Source organism: Suricata suricatta, chromosome 1 (assembly GCF_006229205.1).
Source record: "Suricata suricatta isolate VVHF042 chromosome 1, meerkat_22Aug2017_6uvM2_HiC, whole genome shotgun sequence".
Lineage (NCBI taxonomy): Eukaryota > Metazoa > Chordata > Mammalia > Carnivora > Herpestidae > Suricata > Suricata suricatta.
Window position 1 is genome coordinate 183,199,534 of NC_043700.1, and position 18,590 is coordinate 183,218,123.

Here is an 18,590-nt window from a genome sequence, read left to right on the forward strand (position 1 = left end):
CACACTTTGGTGTGAGGGAGCAACAAAAGCAGAGATGATATGTGAAGAGCAAGGTTGGAAATCTACCAAGAGGAGAAAGAAGTCAGTTCAGATGGTTCTGAAACAGAGTCTAGGAACCCTTAATATATGCAGGCTCTTATTCAGTACAGCAGATGGTCAAGCACCCCAACTCTGGCTGTAAAAACTTCTTTCCACTTACTAGCTTTGTGACCTTGAGGCGGTGTCAAGTCTCAGTTTTCTTGTCTGCAAAATGAGATAGTAATGATAACTAGGTGAATGATTAAATCATTTATCAAGCATAACAGTGCCTGGCTGATGGTGAGAACTCATGGAATACTAGCCATGGTCATGATGATGGTAGCTGATGACAGTGGTCAAGGAAGTTAGCTGGCCTCTCCTGCCAGATCACCAGGAATGGGCCAATGAGCCTGTGGATGCCACAAGGGAGGAGTAATGGTGGGACAGAAGGAAGCAGGAGAGGAAGAGATGGAAGACACAGGGAACTAGTCAAGAGGCTTTTGTGTCATTCCCAGTTAGAGAGACTGAGGCCAGCCCAGAGCAATGTCCGAGATGCTCTTTCGATATTCATGAGGTTGTTATGTGTGTATATGTTGTACACAGTGATCATCGGGCTGTGCAGTTTTCCAACTTTATAGAGAATACTTGGTCAAGTGTCCACAAAACTTGAGGAGAGACACTGCCGTTGGTGGTGGGGGTGGGGGGAAGCCTCACCTAGAGATGAGGGGCATGGGGTGGAGAAGGAACACTGTGCTCAGGGTTACACATCTGAGGAACAGCTCTACCACCTTTGGGCAAGCTTTTCCCCCTTACAGAGATGTACACGCCCTACCGGAAGTGCAAGAGCTCCCGCTGCTGATTCTGGCTCCTGGGCCTTCAGAATCAGGCAGTTCTCATGCCTGAAACTCCCACACTTGCTTTAGGTAAGAAAAGGAATAAGGAGAACAGAGAAGTGTCTGACAAGCTTTTGGTTTTATCTTTGTCTTCCAGAAATGTTTTGTGTCAAAACAAAGTACTGCACATATATGATGTGTGTGTGTGTGTGTGTGTGTGTGTGTGTGTGTGTGTCTGGATTTCTCCTTTTCTGATTATAAAAGTAACACATACTCATTAGAGACATCTGAAAAACACAAAAATGCCAAAAGTCAAAAATGGGAATCACTGATAAGACCACTACCCAGAGATAATTGCTCTGCCTTTGAGTTTATTACTTTTTCTTTCATTCATTTATAATAGGCATGTCATACAAACACACATACATAACAGAATTTGTTAAATTTGTATTATATTTTAGAAATTTTTATATCCTATTTCTTGTGTGTATTGTGGACATTTTTCTATGTCATTAAATGTTTTTTGAAAACATTTTAGTTACATACAGTGAAATTTACTTTTTTTTTTATATACAGTTCTAAGTGTTGACAAAAAACATAGATTCAGGTTACCACTACCACAATCAAGATACAGAACGGTTTCTCACGCCCCCAAATTTTCCCACACTGCCTGCTTTGTAGTCACCCCTCCCCCTAGACCTAGCCCTTCTCAACCACTGATGTAGTCTCCTCCATTCCTACAGTTTTGCCTTTTCCAGAATGCCACATAAGTGGAATCATACAGTATGCAACCTATTGGTCTGGCTTCTTTTATTAGCAAATATGACTGTTATCATGTTACATTCTCTTTCTGACTATATAGAGAGGGTTGTATTGATGTACCACAGTGAGCTCCTCCCCTCAGCAGCTGAAGGACCTTTGGCTTGGTAAACACGACTTTCTATCCCACATATATACCAAACCATATGAAGACAGTTCCCTGTTATTGGACATGATGAGTTTCTCTTCCCCATTATACATAACCATTAAGTGAACACCTTTATTCATAAATCTTTGCACACCAAATATATATGCATTTATATAGTGTATATATATCTTAGGCTGTCAATAAGCATGCAGTGTGTCCCACTGAAGATACAGGAAAATACAGAAAAAGTATAAAATCTTGTTCTACTAGAAAAATACCTTATTATATAACAGTAGTCTGGGTCTCAATGCTTTATACAATATGAAAAAAAGAAACTAATAACTTGCTTTCGTTCTAATGCAGCAATTTTACCCTATTCATAGGACAAGATTAACTTCTGGTCTCTGAAATCCCGAGTGTGTGGATCATTGAAAACCCCACCCAGGACACGGTTTTCCCAGAAGGAAGCTTCTTCAGACAGTGGAACCACGTGGTGTGCACAGACCAGGAAGGATCCATGTGCAAGGGCAGCTTTCGGGGCCAGCGCTGTTAGGGCAGCCCAGCCAAGCTGCCAGTTACACCTGGACAACTGAAGCCAGGGCCACTACGAAAGCAATGACAAGGCTGGTGCCACGTTCTGCACAGAGCAGCGGGACTTCTCTTCGAGTGGACGCTACCGCTCTGCAAATTAAAAAGGAAATAGAGAAAACTTAAGCATTGCTGTGCGACACCTACTTTCAAAAATATACATGCACATGGCCAAAAAGAATTGAAACAGTACAGAAAGTTGTCAAGTGACAATTAAAAGTGCCTTAGGGTCCCCGTTCTTGCTTTCCACGGAGAATCATTGCCGACGGTTTGAATTGTCTGCCAGGAATGTAACACGGAGGCTAAGTTTTGCTTGCACCCACACACACCTGCACATACCCTTCCATCTGAGCACAAGTGGCACCTCTAGTTTTTTCCCCTAACATCATATTTTGGACATACTTCCATATTGTATATATTAGTTAATTCATTCTTCCTCATGGATGAATTCTTACTTTATGGATATACCATAAAGCCAGTCAACTTAGCTACTGATGGACATTATATTGTCAGAGTTTAACTGGTGAGGGAAAACCTATCTTGACATAAAGACACCAAGAGAGGACCTGGCCAAAAAAACGGACTCTGGTCGGGGCACCTGGTGGCTCACCTGGTTGAGCATCCAACTTCGGCTCTGGTCAGGATCTCACGGTTCGTGGGTTTGAGGCTGCGTTGGGCTCTGTACAGAGTCTGCTTGCGATTCTTTCTCCCTCTCTCTCTGCCCCTCCCTTGCTCTCTCTCTCTCTCTCAAAAATAAATAAATAAACATTTTAAAAATGGACTGGTGATAGCAAATAGAATCTGATCACTGACTGGATTTTTTAAGACAGAAATTACTGAAATTTTAAAAACCAACTCAAAGATACATTTTTTAAAATTCATGAAACAATCAAATGTTGGCTTGGAAATTTATCCCACGGTTTGGGACCCCTTGTTCACTAATGTTTATTGCAGCAATATTTATAATAGCAAGATATGGAAACAACCTAAGCGTCCATTGATGGATGAAGGAATAAGGGAGATGTGGTATTCACACACACACACACACACACACACACACGTAAGCGCGCACGTGTGCACGTGCACACGCGTGCGTGCATGGGAATACTACACAGCCACAAAATGGGATGTGATTTTTTTTTTTAGCATTTGCAACAACATAGATGGGCCTAGAGGGTATTATGCTAAGTGAAATAAGCCACACTGTGAAAAACAAATACCATATGATTCAATTATATGTAAATTTAAAAGAAAAAAACAAATGAATAAACAAACAAAAAGTAGAACCAGACCTATAAATACAGAGAACAAACTGATGGTTGCCAGAGAGAAGAAGAGTGGAAGAATAGGAAAAATGGATGAAGGGGAGTGGAAGATACTTCCAGTTATGGAATGAATAAGTCACAAAAAAAGAAAAGAAAGGAAAAAAGCATAGGGTATCTTTAGTTAATGACACTGTAATAGCGTTACATGCTAACAGATGGTAGCTATACTTGTGATATCCTAGCATAATGTCCAATCACTATATTGTGCACCTGAAACTAATGTAAGATGTGTGTCAACTACACTCAAAATTAAAAAAAACTTTAATAAAAATGAAATAAAGGAACCTCAAGCAGACACAACTTAGTACTAGGGCTCCTCCTGCTGGACATTTTCTACAATTGCACCTCTGATTCAGTTAACATTTCTGATTTGATTTACTCAAAATTCTTTTTTATTTTTCTTTAAAATAATGAACGAATATGAGGGTATATTTATTTTTAATCTCTTAGGAAAATAAAATATTACAGAACTAAACAGTCATAATAAGAGTCTCTACCCTTTCTCAGTTCTGTCTTTTCTAGAAGTAACCACTGGTGGCAATTTGGGAGTTCATCTCCTTAAACCTGTTTCATCATTGATGTCCATTATCATGCACAGATAGAAACATGCAGTTTTCCTTTGCTTTTCACGACTGGGTTCCTGTTCTAGGCATTGATTTGTCACATTTTAACTTAAACTTTTCCTGTTGGCATGAGGTTGTTCTTGAGGGCAATTTTTATGCAAAGAAAAAAAACCCACTATTTGCAGTTACTTTGGTTTTAAATTTTAATTCTAGCTCTTAAACTTATAAATTCAAAAGCCTTACTTCCCCATACATTTTTATATTTAATTTATGAGTTATATTTTTCTGTTTAAAACCATAGGCAGGGAGCACCTGGCAGGCTCAGTCAGCAGAGTATGCAACTCTGGAAGTCAAGGTCGTGAGTTTAAGCCCCAAGTTGGACCTAAAGCTTACTTTCAAAACAAAACAAAAAAAACCTAGGGACCTCTGATAATAACTTGTTTTAAAAAGTAATCTCTGTGCCCAACATGGGGCTTGAATTCATGACCCCAACACCCAAAGTCACATGCTCTACAGAGTAAGCCAGCCAGGTGCCCCTGACAATAACTTTTAAGAGGGGTTCATGCTTATTCAAATTTCCTGGAATATTTTTATCTCAGGTTATTTTGGGCTAAATTATTTTAATTTTCCATTTTTAAAAATTTTTTTTAATGTTTTATTTATTTTTGAGAGAGAGACAGCGTGAGCAGGGGAGGGTCAGAGAGAGAGGGAGACACAGAATCGGAAGCAGGCTCCAGGCTCTAAGCTGTCAGCATGGAGCCCGACACGGGGCTCGAACCTATGAATTGTGAGATCATGACCTGAACCACCCAGGAGCCCCTTAATTTATCTTTTTAAATGTTATATTTTCTTTTTAAAATACTTCAAATTTCAGCTAAAAACTTAGTAAAATCTCTTATAACTTTCAACATAAAAAAGCAAATCTGAAATCAGTTATTTGATAGTTACGTATATATTTGGAATCACAGGGCTATTTTTATATGCTAAATTATTTTAAATGTTGCCAATAAATTTTTATATGCTATTTTTATATGCTAAATTCTCTAAAATGCTGCAAATTAAATTAAATACCAAAAAATGCAAGCTGCTCCTAAACTTGCCACAGATCTATTAGTAACATGAGTTGGATTTATATTAACCGCTGTTTATCCCATTCTAAACTTTTGTAGATTAAAGTCCTTTGCTCCACTATCCCTGAGCCAGTTGAGCTTGGAATTCCCAGTTCTGTGTCGGGGGGGGGGGGGGGGGGGGTGGTGAGGAGGTCTTGACAATGCATTTTGGACAGAGAATTCAGACCAAGATGAGACATTTGATGTTTCTCCGTGACTTGATTGATACAAGGGGTCCTTACTTCAACAACATACTTATGTCTGTTTTCTCATTTCCTCACCAATCCTACAGAGTGTCATCGTACTGAATTTTGGCCAAAACTGGAGCCTATAAGCGTATAAGGTTGTTTTCTATACTTTAATTGTTCATGAGAATCATTCCTTCCATATTGCTCTATGTCTTATCACTGTTTCCCCCATCCAGCTTTATGGAGATGTAATCTACATACAATGTCTACATTCTATTCCAGTAAATGTAGCCCTTTGATGTGACCATTCACTTCTCATTGGATAACTACCAGCTTCCAATGCCCACACCTCTGATTCAGTATCATAAAGAATGCTTGGTGAACATCTTTGAGTGTACACGTTGTACTCACATTCTGAGTCATTTCTTTAGAAAACAGTACCAGCAGTACTCTAAGGTCGGACTTAAGGTCAAAGACTATGAATATTTTGGGGGCACCGGGGTGGCTAAATTGGTTGAGTGTCCTACCTCGCCCAGGCCATGATCTCAGACTTGTGGGTTCAAGCCCCGTGTTGGGCTCTGTGCTGACAGCTCAGAGCCTGGAGCCTGTTTCAGATTCCGTGTCTCCCTCTCTCTCTGCTTCTTCCCTGCTGTCTCTCTCTCTCTCAAAAATAAATATTAAATTTTTTTTAAAAAGACTATGAATATATTTGTAATTCCTGATACATTTGTAATATTTTTCTCCCAAAGCAATTTACAAACTTACAATGGCATCAAGCATTTAATAACATCTTTAAAATATTTTTTGCTAGTTTTGGCTAAGTTATGTCAAAGACATTGAGGTGAAAATTATACTTCATTAACTCTGTATCTCGCTGGGGCATGTGGGTGGCTCAGTCGGGTGAGCTTCCAACTTCAGCTCAGGTCATGATCTTGCCATTCAGTTCAGGAGTTGGAGCCCCACATCGGGCTCTCTGCTTTTAGCACAGAACCCACTTGGGATCCTCTGCTTGTGCTCTCTCAAAATAAACATTTAAAAAATTGTATCCCATTATTACTACAAAGAGAAACTCATTCTCCATATTTGCCATTTGGGGATCATCTCTTACAAATTATCCATCAATATTCTTAGCAAAGTTGTTTAAAAAAGAGATCAGTAAAATTATTTCCAGGGCAGTGAAAGTGGAGGAAAACCTGGCTATGAGTGAAAGAGGGTTTTATTCTTGATTCAATGGAATTTGGAAAGAACTGTCATTAATAAATCTATCCAACGATCACTGAAAGAATGCCCAAAGTAAAGAATAGATCAGGGGCTAAAAGCCCCTTCCTGGGGTGCCTGGGTGGCTCAGTTGGTTAAGCATCTGCCTTCAGCTCAGATCATATCTCGCACTTTGTGAGTTTGAGCCCCACATCAGGCTCTCTGCTGTCAGCACAGAGCCCATTTTGGATCCTGCCGCCCTCTCTCTCTGCCCCTTCCCCTCTCATTCTCTGTCTCTCAAAAATAAATAAACATTTTAAAAAATCTTTCATTATCTGCTGTGATGTGAACCATGGGGACACTTTGAGGCAGCGTGGTTCGGTGGGAAAAACGAGAATTTGACACGAACTTGCAGTCTGTGTCTGGCTCTAGCCAGTCCTGAATGACTCTAAGAGATCGCTTAGCCTCTCAGCGTCACTGATGGTGATCAGATTGCCCGTCTTCCAGGAATGCGGGCGGAAGGAAGCAAGATGATGACTCCAGACGGCCATGCTGGAAGCCTGACACATCCGAAGTCCTCAGAAAGGACCGGTAAGGAGAGCCACCCTCAGTCACCTGGCACACCCTGCAGCAGAGGAGGTAAACTGAGGCACGGGGTGCCAGTGTGGCACCACTTGCCTATTTCAGGAATGGCAGTGAAGGGCACAACGGTTTTACAAGAAGAAACTTTACATGATCTGTACCTGTATAAAGTTGACAGTCTGCTTAAGGAAACATGGAATAAGACAGTGAAGACCTGAGTTACACTAAGGAGTCGACTCCTTAGCTCACTGGATTGCGCATCCCACTAAATTCTCCCAACAACCGTAGTCTCCTCTCTCTGCCTAAGTCAGCCATTGGTTTCTGTTTCTTGCAATCGAAAGCTGGAACTTCTACATATGCTACCACCAGACGTGTCTTCAACTTTCGTAGAATTTGTCATTCCTCATATGGCCATTTGTAGGAAAGTGGATGGACCTCGAGGGTGTCATGCTAAGCGAAGTAAGCCAGGCAGAGAAGGACAGATACCATATGTTTGCACTCATAGGTCTAACAGGAGAACAGGAGAAACCTAATGGAGGACCAGGGGGAGCGGAGGAGGGAGACAGAGTTGGGGAGAGAGAGGGATGCAAAACTTAAGAGACTATTGAACGCTGAAAATGAACTGAGAGTTGAAGGGTAAGGGGGGGAAAGAGGTGGTGGTGATGGTGGAGGGCACGTATGGGGAAGAGCACTGGGTGTTGTATGGAAAACAATTTGACAATAAAATATTATGGAAAAAAAAAAAAGAATATTTGTCATTCCTTTTGGCTACCTGGCTGAACTGAGACATTCCCTCAAATCCATGCCTCCGAAGACTAGAAACCAATTATGCACTGGTCCATTTGTTCATTCATTCATTCATCCCTAAATGCCCATGAGGTTGCAGGCTGCACGTTCTGTGCTAGTCTCTTGGGAAACATCCATCAGTGAACAAAATAGGAAAAAGTCTCTGTCCTTCTGAGGCTTATGTTCTAAGGGGTAGGAGACAAGCAGTAAAGAATAAACTTGGGCGCCTGGGTGACTCAGATGGTTAAGCATTCAACTTTGGCTCAGGCCATGGTCTCATGGTTTGTGAGCTTGCACTAATAGTGTGGAGCCTGCCTAGGACTCTCTCTCTCTCTCTCTCTCTCTCTCTCTCTCTCTCTCAGGCCAGCCTATGGTGCAGGCTGTGATTTAAAATACCGAGATCAAGGTAACTTCCTGGAGGTGAGATTCAAGCTAATACAGCAGGTGAGAGAGCTAACCCATGGACAGCTAGGAGAAAGACTTCCAGGCAGAGGGAACAGTGCAAGCAAAGGCCCTGGGGCAGGGATGCACCTGGGATGTTCCAGGAGGCCGCTCTGAGTGAGGCACAGAAAGTAGGAGTGAGGAAGAAGCTGGAGAGAAATGGGCCAGGGCGGGCTGTTTGGCTCTTACTCTGAGCAATGTGGGAGTGACTGCGGAGTTGTAAGCAGATGAGTCCCACGGCTGAATCGTTAAAGAACTACATTCTATACTTTGTGTACTTTTAGAAGTTTCCCTAATGAACAATTAAAATGGCAGCTGGACCTCAAAGAGGCCATGAAGGATGGGACAACATGGAAGCAAGAAGACTCATTGAGTCCACAGTAATCCAGCTGAGTGAGGACCAGGCTGGTCCCAGTAGGTGACTGCATATGCCATCAGTTTGTAGGTTGAACCAAAGGAATTTTCTGGTAAAGCATGAGAAAAAGGAAGGATTCAAGATGGCTCCAAGATTTCTGGAATGGGCACTGGGAGATTTTGTAAAGTTGGGCATTACCATTAGTTGAGACCAGGAAGACTCTGGGTAGACCAAGTGTAGAGGTGTCTTAGTTTCCTGTTGCTCCTACAATAAATCAGTGGCTTAAAACAATGCAAAATTACTCTCTTACAGTTCTGAAGGTCGGAAGTCAGAAACGAGTCTCACCACCCTAGAGTCAAGGTGTCGGTGAGGCTCTCTCCTTCTGGAGAGCCTCCTGAAGGGAGAATCGGCTTCCCTGCTCTTTCTTTGCTTTTAAAGTACACCAGTCTAGGGGTGCCTGGGTCACTCAGTCAGGTAAGCCTCTGACTTTGGCTCCGGTCATGATCTCGTGGTATGTGAGTTTGAAAAGTCCCACATCGGGTGAGCTCGCGCCCTGCGCGGCTTCCGGTGAGCCCTGCTTCTCTCTTCTTTCCTCTCTCTCTCCTCTCTCACTTTGTCCCTAGCTCACTTGGACCCTTTCTCTCTCCTTCTCCACTCTCTCTGGCCCTCATGGGATTCTTTCTCTCTCTCTCTCTCTCTCTCTACCCCTCACTTGGATTCTAAAGCAATCAATCAATCAATCAATAAAGTACACCGGTCCTGTCTCTCCTTCCACGATCCCATTGCCTGCGTGTCTTACACATTGAATCTCCCTCTGCCTCCCTCTTATAAGGACACTTGTGATTCCATTCAGGGCCCAACCGTATAACCCAGGATCGTCTCCCCATCTCAAGATCTTCAACTTAGTCACATCTGAAAAGTCCCTTTGCCGTGCAAGGTGGTATTCAGATTCCAAGGATGACGACCGGGTATCTTTAGGTGCCGTGGTTCTGCGCACCACAGCAGGTAAACTCAGTTCAGTTTGGGATATGCTGAGCTTGAAATATCTATTAGACCATCCAAGCGGAAATACTGAGTAGATTGTTAAATATGCAAGTGTGGCATTCCGTACAGGACCTACACTAGAGACGTTCATTCTGCAGTCACCAGCACATAGCTGACATTTAAAGCCATGAGGCTTGACTTAAAGCAGATACTCACTTTCCCAGCCTGCCCTGCAGTTAGAGCACAGACACGTGACCAAACTGTGCCGACCGGCTGTACCCATGGGAGCGCAGTGGATCGAAGCAGCAGGAGCCCCACAACATCTATTCTAGGGGCACCTGGGTGGCTCCTTCGGTTAGCGTCTAACTCTTGATGTTGACTCAGGGTATGATCTCATGGTTCGTGAGATCAAGCCCTACACTGGGCTTTGCTGAGTGCATGGGGATTCTCTCTTGTCCTCTCTATCTCTGCCCCTCTCCCACTCACTAACTCTCTCTCTTTCAAAATAAATAAACTTAAAAAACCATCTATTCTAGCCATGGGGACACCTAAGGCACCAGCGCTCTGAGGCTGCAGTGGCAGAGATCTTCTAGAAGCACCGAGGTGTGAGCAGCCCAGGTGCTCTCTGAGATGTGTGTACCCAGACAGACTGCTCCCCGGCAGTTCTGAGTAAGACATCGGCCTGGCCTCCAGTCCTGCTTCTCTGGCTCTCACAGGAAGATTCTGTGCAAGACTTAAAATCGTTTAATAGGTCCCATTTCTGCTGAACTACCTGGAGCTGGTGTGTGATGCTTGTAGATGAGAACTTCGACTGATGCACTTCCTACTTGAACTTGAGGAACCTGAGCCCTGTGCCCAGGCCTGGCTCTTTAAGTGTCCTATCTAGAAAGGAGGTTGGGGTCTTCAGTCTCCACAACAAACCTGTGAGATGGTTTCCATTATTTTTAATTTTGGGCCCAAGAAAATTGCCCAGCTCAGGTTATCTGACCAAGCGTAGTGCTTACTACTGCTGAAAGGCTCAGCGTCTGCAATCTGCAGTCAGGAAGTTCCCAGTGAGAGGTGAGGGGTGGTGTGTTTAGGTGTTTAGAAAAAGTATGAAGGACCCGAAAGGCCAGACTAGAAGTTTGGACTTGGTAGTAGGAACCTTGAGGTCTTTGAGCAGCGTGGATGGGAGGGTGGGTGTCCTTTTCAGGTGAAGCAAGTGAGGACCCAGGTTCATAGACCATTCTGGATATTTCAGGAGAGGAAGAGAAAAATGCACGCCTCCCCCAGGAGGTTAGCTCCAAGGTCACATGCTACCACTGTGGATCTGCTCACTACTTTCCTCTCTGGAACTGTCCAGGGCAGACACAGCAAGCCAAGGTCAGGGAGCACCCAGCCTCCCTCCCTGCGCTGCTCTGCACGCCCAGCTGAGGACGGCCCCCCACCGCGTGGTCCAGGTCCATCCACCAGGCTGGAGCAACGTGCAAAGGGAAAGCATGTTCCTTCCTTTCAAGTGGAGTTGCACCCATCGCCTCACCACAAGGGAAGCTAGAAAATACACTCACTATTCTTGGCAGCTGTGAGCCCAAGTAAAATCCAAGGGTTCTCTTACTAAATGAAGGAGAGAAGAGCTCTGTGGGGATGGGGAGCAGCCCTTCTCTCTCTTTCTGTGTCTGTTTCTCTCTTTCTAACAGACTAGTTATGAAACTGAACAAAATATTATTATTTTAAATTTTAACATTTATTTATTTTTTTAATGTTTTATTTATTTTTGATACAGAGAGAGACAGAGCATGAGGGGGGGAGGGGCAGAGAGAGAGGGAGACACAGAACCGGAAGCAGGCTCCAGGCTCTGAGCTAGCTGTCAGCAGAGCCTGACGCAGGGCTCGAACCCACGAATGTGAGATCTGACCTGAGCCAAAGTCGGAGGCTTAACCGACTGAGCCACCCAGGCGCCCCAACATTTATTTATTTTTGACAGAGAAAAGAGAGACAGACAGACAGACAGACCATGAGCAGGGGAGGAGCATAGAGAGGGAGACACAGAATCTGAAGCAGGCTCCAGCCTCTGAGATCTCAGCACAGAGCCCGATGCAGGGCTCGAACCCATGAGCCGTGAGATCATGACCTGAGCCAAAGTCAGATGCTTAAGGGACTGAGCCACTCAGGCGCCCCAAAATGGACAAAATATTCTATGTAATGCAGACAGTGCAGTGTCTGGCATACAGCCCCGATGAGAACGCTTTTCCCCTTGTAGATGGAAGAACGGATGCTACGGACATTACGGAGCCCCTGCTACGCACACCCATTGCATCAGGGCAGGCTCGGCTCTGCCAACACGGGAGGAGTTCGGCTCACCTGGGCAGATGCCCATCACACCTGCACCAACCTGGCTGCCCAGAGAGCCTGAGCAGCACATGCCAAGCACAGAACTTACTCCACAGCCACGTATTGTAGGGCGCGTGTAAAATCATACTGCAAGTCATCAGTGTGTGTAAATAGTCAGGCCTGGTTATGCTGGGGAAGCAAGGGGGACATCTACTTACGAACTTAAGGCACAGTCGGGATGAGCGGTGTGGTCCACACACATTAAGAGCTTCACTGGTCTATAGAATGAAGAGAAATAATATTTAAGGGATTAAGTGACTTTCACTCATCAAACATTTACAGTGTGTCTGGAAAGTACTGGGGATACAAAGTCTCTCACCTGAAAGAAATTTGATGATGGATTTTTTCATTTGTTTTCAATTGTTTTAATCATTATTGTTGAGAGACAGCAGACAGAGTGCAAAGAGGGGAGGAGCAGAGAGAGAGACACACACAGATTCTGAAGCAGGCTCTAGGCTCCAAGCTGTCAGCACAGAGCCCGACATGGGGCTCGAACTCATGAACTGTGAGATCATGACCTGAGCCAAAGTCAGACGCTTAACCAACCGAGCCACCCAGGGGCCCCCGATGATGGATTTTTTCATATAGACTTTGCCACTTAATCCTCACAACAGCCAAACAGAGCAGTTATTATTACCATCTCCAGTTTACAGGTGAGGAAGCTAATCGGCAGAGTAAATCACCCAAGAATGTATGGTATCAGCTGTGGAGCTGAACATGAACCTTGAAGGCTCACATCAGAGCCCAAGCATGGGACCACCCAAGCCAGGATGGACAGTCTTGCCTGTAAAATGCTCTCGATGAGTTCTTTGGCCAGAAAGTTGGACTTGAAACACACGGATGATGGCTATTGCCCAGGATCCAGCAACAAGGAAAGCTGAACCCCTCTGCAAGTAGAGGAAGGCGGCGTGGAGTCCAGGAGGGCAGGGAAGGAGGTAGTGAAGAGAGCAGCCAGGTAATAGAGGCACACTAGGTAGGAGTCAGACAGACAGGTGCTCTCTCCAGGTGGCTGGAAGAGACTTTGGAGAAACAGGAAATGCACTGTTCGCTCTACTGCTTCCTGGGACTTGCCCACTTTCCAGTAAAGTCTATGATACACAGCGATTTGTTATGACAGTAGTTAATCACTGTTGTTTTATGCCTCCCACTCCAAAGTCATTGAGTTCCACTGAGTCTGGCTCAATACAGTGCTCACAGAAATCAACCAGAAGGCAAGGGAGGCTATGGAAAGTAAGACTTGGCCAAGGTTTGCAAGAATCTTGGAGAGAATTTCTGTCTGCCACAGGACAGAGGACAGTGTCACCTGAATTTTATGGGGCAGGTTCTCGGTTCCATCTGGGTTGGAGTTTGGTTTGTTACCCTTTGTGACTCTCTACAGTAGGCCTTTCGTTGTCTCCCCTGTGCTCCCAGGAGCAAAACAAAACCCCACCTTAACACAAGAGCCCATGGGCAGTAAAGAAGCGGGAGAAGGGGAGCTGAGCCAGGCTTGCAAGGGAAGAGCCCTGAAGACCAGCATCACTGGGGACACTAGAGCAAGTGACAGCAGGCTGAGTCCCTGAGGACAGCTGTGGGCAGGGAAGGAGACCTTGGGCTCTGGCCTGGGTCACCATTCTTGGCCTGATGACTGGTAAAGACAGCCTCCTCAAGGGAATTCTGGGCCAAAGCAAAGTGGTCTTACATGTGGGACTTCTTGGCGCAATGTTCTCCATCATTGAGCAGTTTTAGCAAATAAAAATTACCTTTTAAGAAAAATATACAAAAATCTGGTGCTCTCTTGCGATGAGCACTGGATGTTGTATGGAAGTGTTGAATCACTATATTGTACACCTGAAACTAAGATTACGTGGAATGTTAGTTAACTAACTGGAATTTGAACAAAAACTTTAAAGATAAATAAAATAAATGTTGGTGTTTAAAAAAAAAAAGAAGGGTCCTTTAGTAGAAGGGTGCTTGGGTGGCTCAATTGGTTAAGCATCCAACTCAAGATTTCAGCTTGAAGATTTTCAACTGTGATCTCACAGTTTCCTGGGTTTAAGTCCCACATCAGGCTCTGTGTCAATAGTGGTGAACTTACTCGGGATTCTCCCTCTCTCTCTGGCCCTCCCCTGCGCACACTGTCTCCTTCTAAAAAATACATAATAAATAAAAAACTTTTTTTAAAAAAAGGTCTTATAGTAGAAAGAAAAGAGCATACTTCAAAGCCATGCAATGCCGGGTTCAAACTTACTAGAAAACTTATTTAATCTCTCTGACCCTTAATTTACTCATCTGTGGAAAGCGGGTATTTATATAAAGCTTAACATAGACAAAAGAAATTATGACAAGTCTAGACAGAGGCTACAATTGTGGGCAGGTGGGGAGACAGAAATGGAGGCTGAGGGGAGACTCTGGGGTGCTGGTTATATGCTTCTTGATCTAGACATTTGTGTGTTGAACTTGGGAAAATTCATTCAACCGTGTACTTAGGGCTTGTGCATTTTCCTGTATGTAGTTTATATTTCCCCAAAAGAGTATGTGCCTTGTGTGTGTGTGTGTGTGTGTGTGTGTGTGTGTGTGTGTGGTTTTTGTTTTTAGAAGGTGGTAACATCTAACTTTCGAGTTTCCTGAGAGCATTAACAATAACAGATAGGTACACTGGGACAGCTTCAAGCTGTGGAAAATAGCTTTGAGGGGCGCCTTCTCCAGGAAAGTGGAAGGCAACCCACATTTCCCATGGGCTTTGCTCAGTGGGGAGGACTGTCCAGCCCACAGAGCCACCGAGGAGGCGTAGTGCACCAGAGCCAGACAGATGTTCGTGGGGACAGGACAAGACTGCAGATGGAATTTCCACCCTGCCATAGCCACCAATTTTGGGGAAAGCCACTAAGGCCTTACAGTGTTGAGCTTCAGCCCTGAGGAACCAAGCAGGGCTGCAGACGTAGGCAGTGAGGTCTATTTTCCTATTGGTCCACTGTCAATATCTATCTGTATCTCAAACAAACCCACCTTAGCACCTATCTTGGGCTGGGATCCATGGCATCCACAGATGCAGGGACCACAGTGCCTGACCTTAGGTTACTCACCATTGCTGTTAGCAAGGGAGGGGGAATGGGACATGCACGAGGGAAATGGGGCTTTTCTGTCTGTCCTTTAAGCATCTTTTTGGGAGAGGGAGAGAGAGAGAGAGAGAGAGAGAGAGAGAGAGAGAGAGAGAGAGAGAGGAAGCATGCTGGAGAGGGACTGGAGAAGAAAGAACATCTTAAGCAGGCTCAATGCTCAGCACAGAGTCCAATGCAGGGCTCAGTCCCACGACCCTGGGATCATGACCCTGGGATCATGACCTGAGCAGAAATCAAGAGTCAGATCCTCAACCGCCTCAGCCACCCAGGTATCCCCTTGAAGCATCTTTAGAGCAGACTCTGGACATAAGTGCTGGGGGACCCAGGCAGAGGTGTGGCTAGAAGGCACTTTTCCTCCCTCATGCCCAGTAACAGCCCAGCCCAGTGGCTTTCAGTGCAGATTCCACCGGAATCCCTCCAAAATCACTGCTCCACCTCTGAAATTGCACTCTGATTAGGATATACCACCTACACGTGATCGTTAATACAGCTGTACTGAAAACCCATTTTCTTCAGTCTCTCTTCCAGGATTTTCACACTGCCTTCTCCACAGGATTCCCTAAAATACAAAAATAAATAATATAAATAAAATTAAAGAAGGAGAAAGAAGGAAGTCTTTTCTGGGTGAATTACAATGTCCTATGACCACGTGCTTGCTGGGTTCGTCTCCACTCTGAGGGACTAGGGGGAAAACCCACCTAGAATGCTGAGCGCTGAGAACCAATCTCTGCGGGTCCTGCTCAGAGAGGGACCTGCTCTGGCGCATGCGTGGGGCGCCACAGGGCGCTCCGCAGCCCTCCCCCGTATCAACACACCTTAGGGCAGAGCCCCAGGCCCCAGAATGCTGGCAACTTGTGTACCATATAGTATGTTTTAAATGAAAACAAGAACATATAAACCAAAAAAATTTTTAAATGCAAATAAACAGGAAAAAACCCTCACCCTAATCGCACATCACTAGAGATAACTGCAATTAACATTTTGGTGTATACCGGTCTAAACCTTTGAAAGACGTTCATTCCCATGAGACTTTTTAAATATAACAATAGGCGTCTGCTGTGCAATGCATTTTGTAGTCTGCCTTGGCCCGTGCCTGTTTAAGTATGTACATACACGTCTTTAATTCTGGCATGATCTCCCTTACATCATCAGGACATGATTCATAAAACCGGTCCCTCTTATTGATGATCAAGGCTGATGCCTATATTTTGATGTCACATTAAAATGAACCTTGTTGAAGCTTCATTTTCAAATTCATCTTGAATTACTTATTTCCTTAGCATACATTCCTGAAAGTTGGTTTTCTGGCACCAGCATTTTGAATGCATTTTAAGGCTCTTTGATAGTGTTAAGGAACAAACACTCAACGCAGCAAATCTGAAAATCTAATTGGCTTTATTCAGCAATTCAGGAATAGAGCTGTACTGCTTCTAGGAAGCAGATGGGCACCCTGGGAAGTGGTGCAAAGTGGAAGGCTTTTGTGTGGACAGGAGTGTGACACAAGGAAATTATTAGCAAAAGAAAAGGCAGGATTATTTCAGGCCAGGTCATCATTTGCAATTTCCTTATCTCACCAAAGGTAGGTTCAAAAGGCAAGGGGAAGGGGGTGATGGTCATGGTGGGGGGCACTTGTGGGGAGAAGCCCTGGGTGTTATATGGAAACCAATTTGACAATAAACTATTAAAATAAAAAGGCAAGCTTTCTTAAAATAACAAACAAGCATAATTTTTAGACAAGAAGCAACTTCCCACAGAAATAAGAAAAATAATATGCACTGTTTGGGGTTTTTTTTGCAACATAAATATAATATGTCTTCTGGGAAGAACAATGCACATCCTAGTATGTAGTAAGTCATTTGCAAATCTAATCTCTTGCCTAAGAGACAGGAAAAAATAATAACTCATTATATGGTGAGACGTAGAGGGTCTTCGGGGCCTGAAATGGGGAAGTTGCTGAGATTCTCCCAGAACGCAGTCCTTGGGGTTGGCAGTGCTTTGCATCAGCGCTCTGACAGACAGGGCCCCCACCTGCTTCTCATACTTCACTGTGGCTGCCAGCTGGAACTAGGCTTGGCCTCCTTGGCTTGTGTCTGAATCGCCTGGGCTTATGTTTCTTTTTCTAATGTTAATTTATTTATCTGGGGTTTTCTTAATGCTTTTTATTTATTTTTGAGAGTCAGAGAGAGACAGCACAATCAGGGGAGGGTCAGAGAGAGGGGGAGACACAGAATCAGAAGCAGGCGCCAGGCTCTGAGCTGGCTGTCAGCACAGAGCCTGACGCGGGGCTTGAACCCATGAACCATGAGATCATGACCTGAGCCGAAGCCAGACGCTTAACCAACTGAGCCACCCAGGCGCCCCATCCCCTATTTTGAGAAAGACAGAGAGAGAGAGAGCAGGGGAGGGACAGAGAGAGAGGGAAAGAGAGAGAAATCCCAAGCAGGTTCTGCGCTGTCAGCACAGAACTGGATGTGGGGCTCGAACTCACTAACTGTGAGATCACGACCTGAACCTAAATCAAGAGTCAGACACTTAATTGACCGAGCCACCCAGACGCCCCTGGGTTTATGTTTCTCATCTTCAGTTTTTCCAGCACTGCCCCTCACAGACAAGAAAGATGAGTTCAGGCTTGCATTTATATAAACTCAAGTAGTTTTCAAGAAAAGATGAACCTTAACCATTTCCCTGGCCTGTGATCTAAGACCCAACTGTAGAAGTGGGTGTTCTCTGAGAATCAAGTCTTCACTACACACTCCTTGAGTTAACTGAGAACTCCTGGTGGGGGACTTCCAACAACGAGGAGGAGAAATTGGCTTTGACTCACACGAATGCGAATGTGTAAGGAACTCTCCTATCCAACGCTGCCCAGGTAGCTCAGAAAGGACCACAATTTTCCTCGACTGAGAATAGGATCTGAATAAAGAAGGTCTTTTCTCTGGACTGAGGACTCGTTAGTGGCATTTCCAAAAAGTCGAGCCTTTGTCTTTCTTTAACCATGACATTAGAAACAGAGAAGAGTGTTGTTTCCCCAAAAATAAAAATCTAAAATGGACTTGATCATATTATAATCAAGAAAAGCATATTTGCACAGTTGCCATCATCAAAAACACCATGACTTACACCTTCGGTTTCCCGATTTCATGCATAACCCAGATCTCAATTCGTGTGATTTTATCCTTCTGGAGGTAGGGAATTTCAAAATCTGCAAAAAAACTGAACACAGGAAAGACAGTTTTTAAAGTCTTA

At 44.3% G+C, this 18,590-nt stretch overlaps 1 protein-coding gene across 1 annotated transcript in view; it reads right to left on the reverse strand.

The window, feature by feature from the left end:
- Window positions 1–1,399: 1,399 nt before the first annotated feature.
- BST1 (bone marrow stromal cell antigen 1) overlaps window positions 1,400–18,590 on the reverse strand; it is a gene marked incomplete at its 5' end in the record, with an annotated part of 28,658 nt that continues 11,467 nt past the window's right edge. Inside the window, 4 exons of the mRNA XM_029932754.1 lie at window positions 1,400–2,439; window positions 12,405–12,464; window positions 15,817–15,903; window positions 18,465–18,557. Coding sequence (XP_029788614.1) covers window positions 2,334–2,439; window positions 12,405–12,464; window positions 15,817–15,903; window positions 18,465–18,557 — 346 coding nt within the window. The remainder of the gene's footprint in view (window positions 2,440–12,404; window positions 12,465–15,816; window positions 15,904–18,464; window positions 18,558–18,590) is intronic.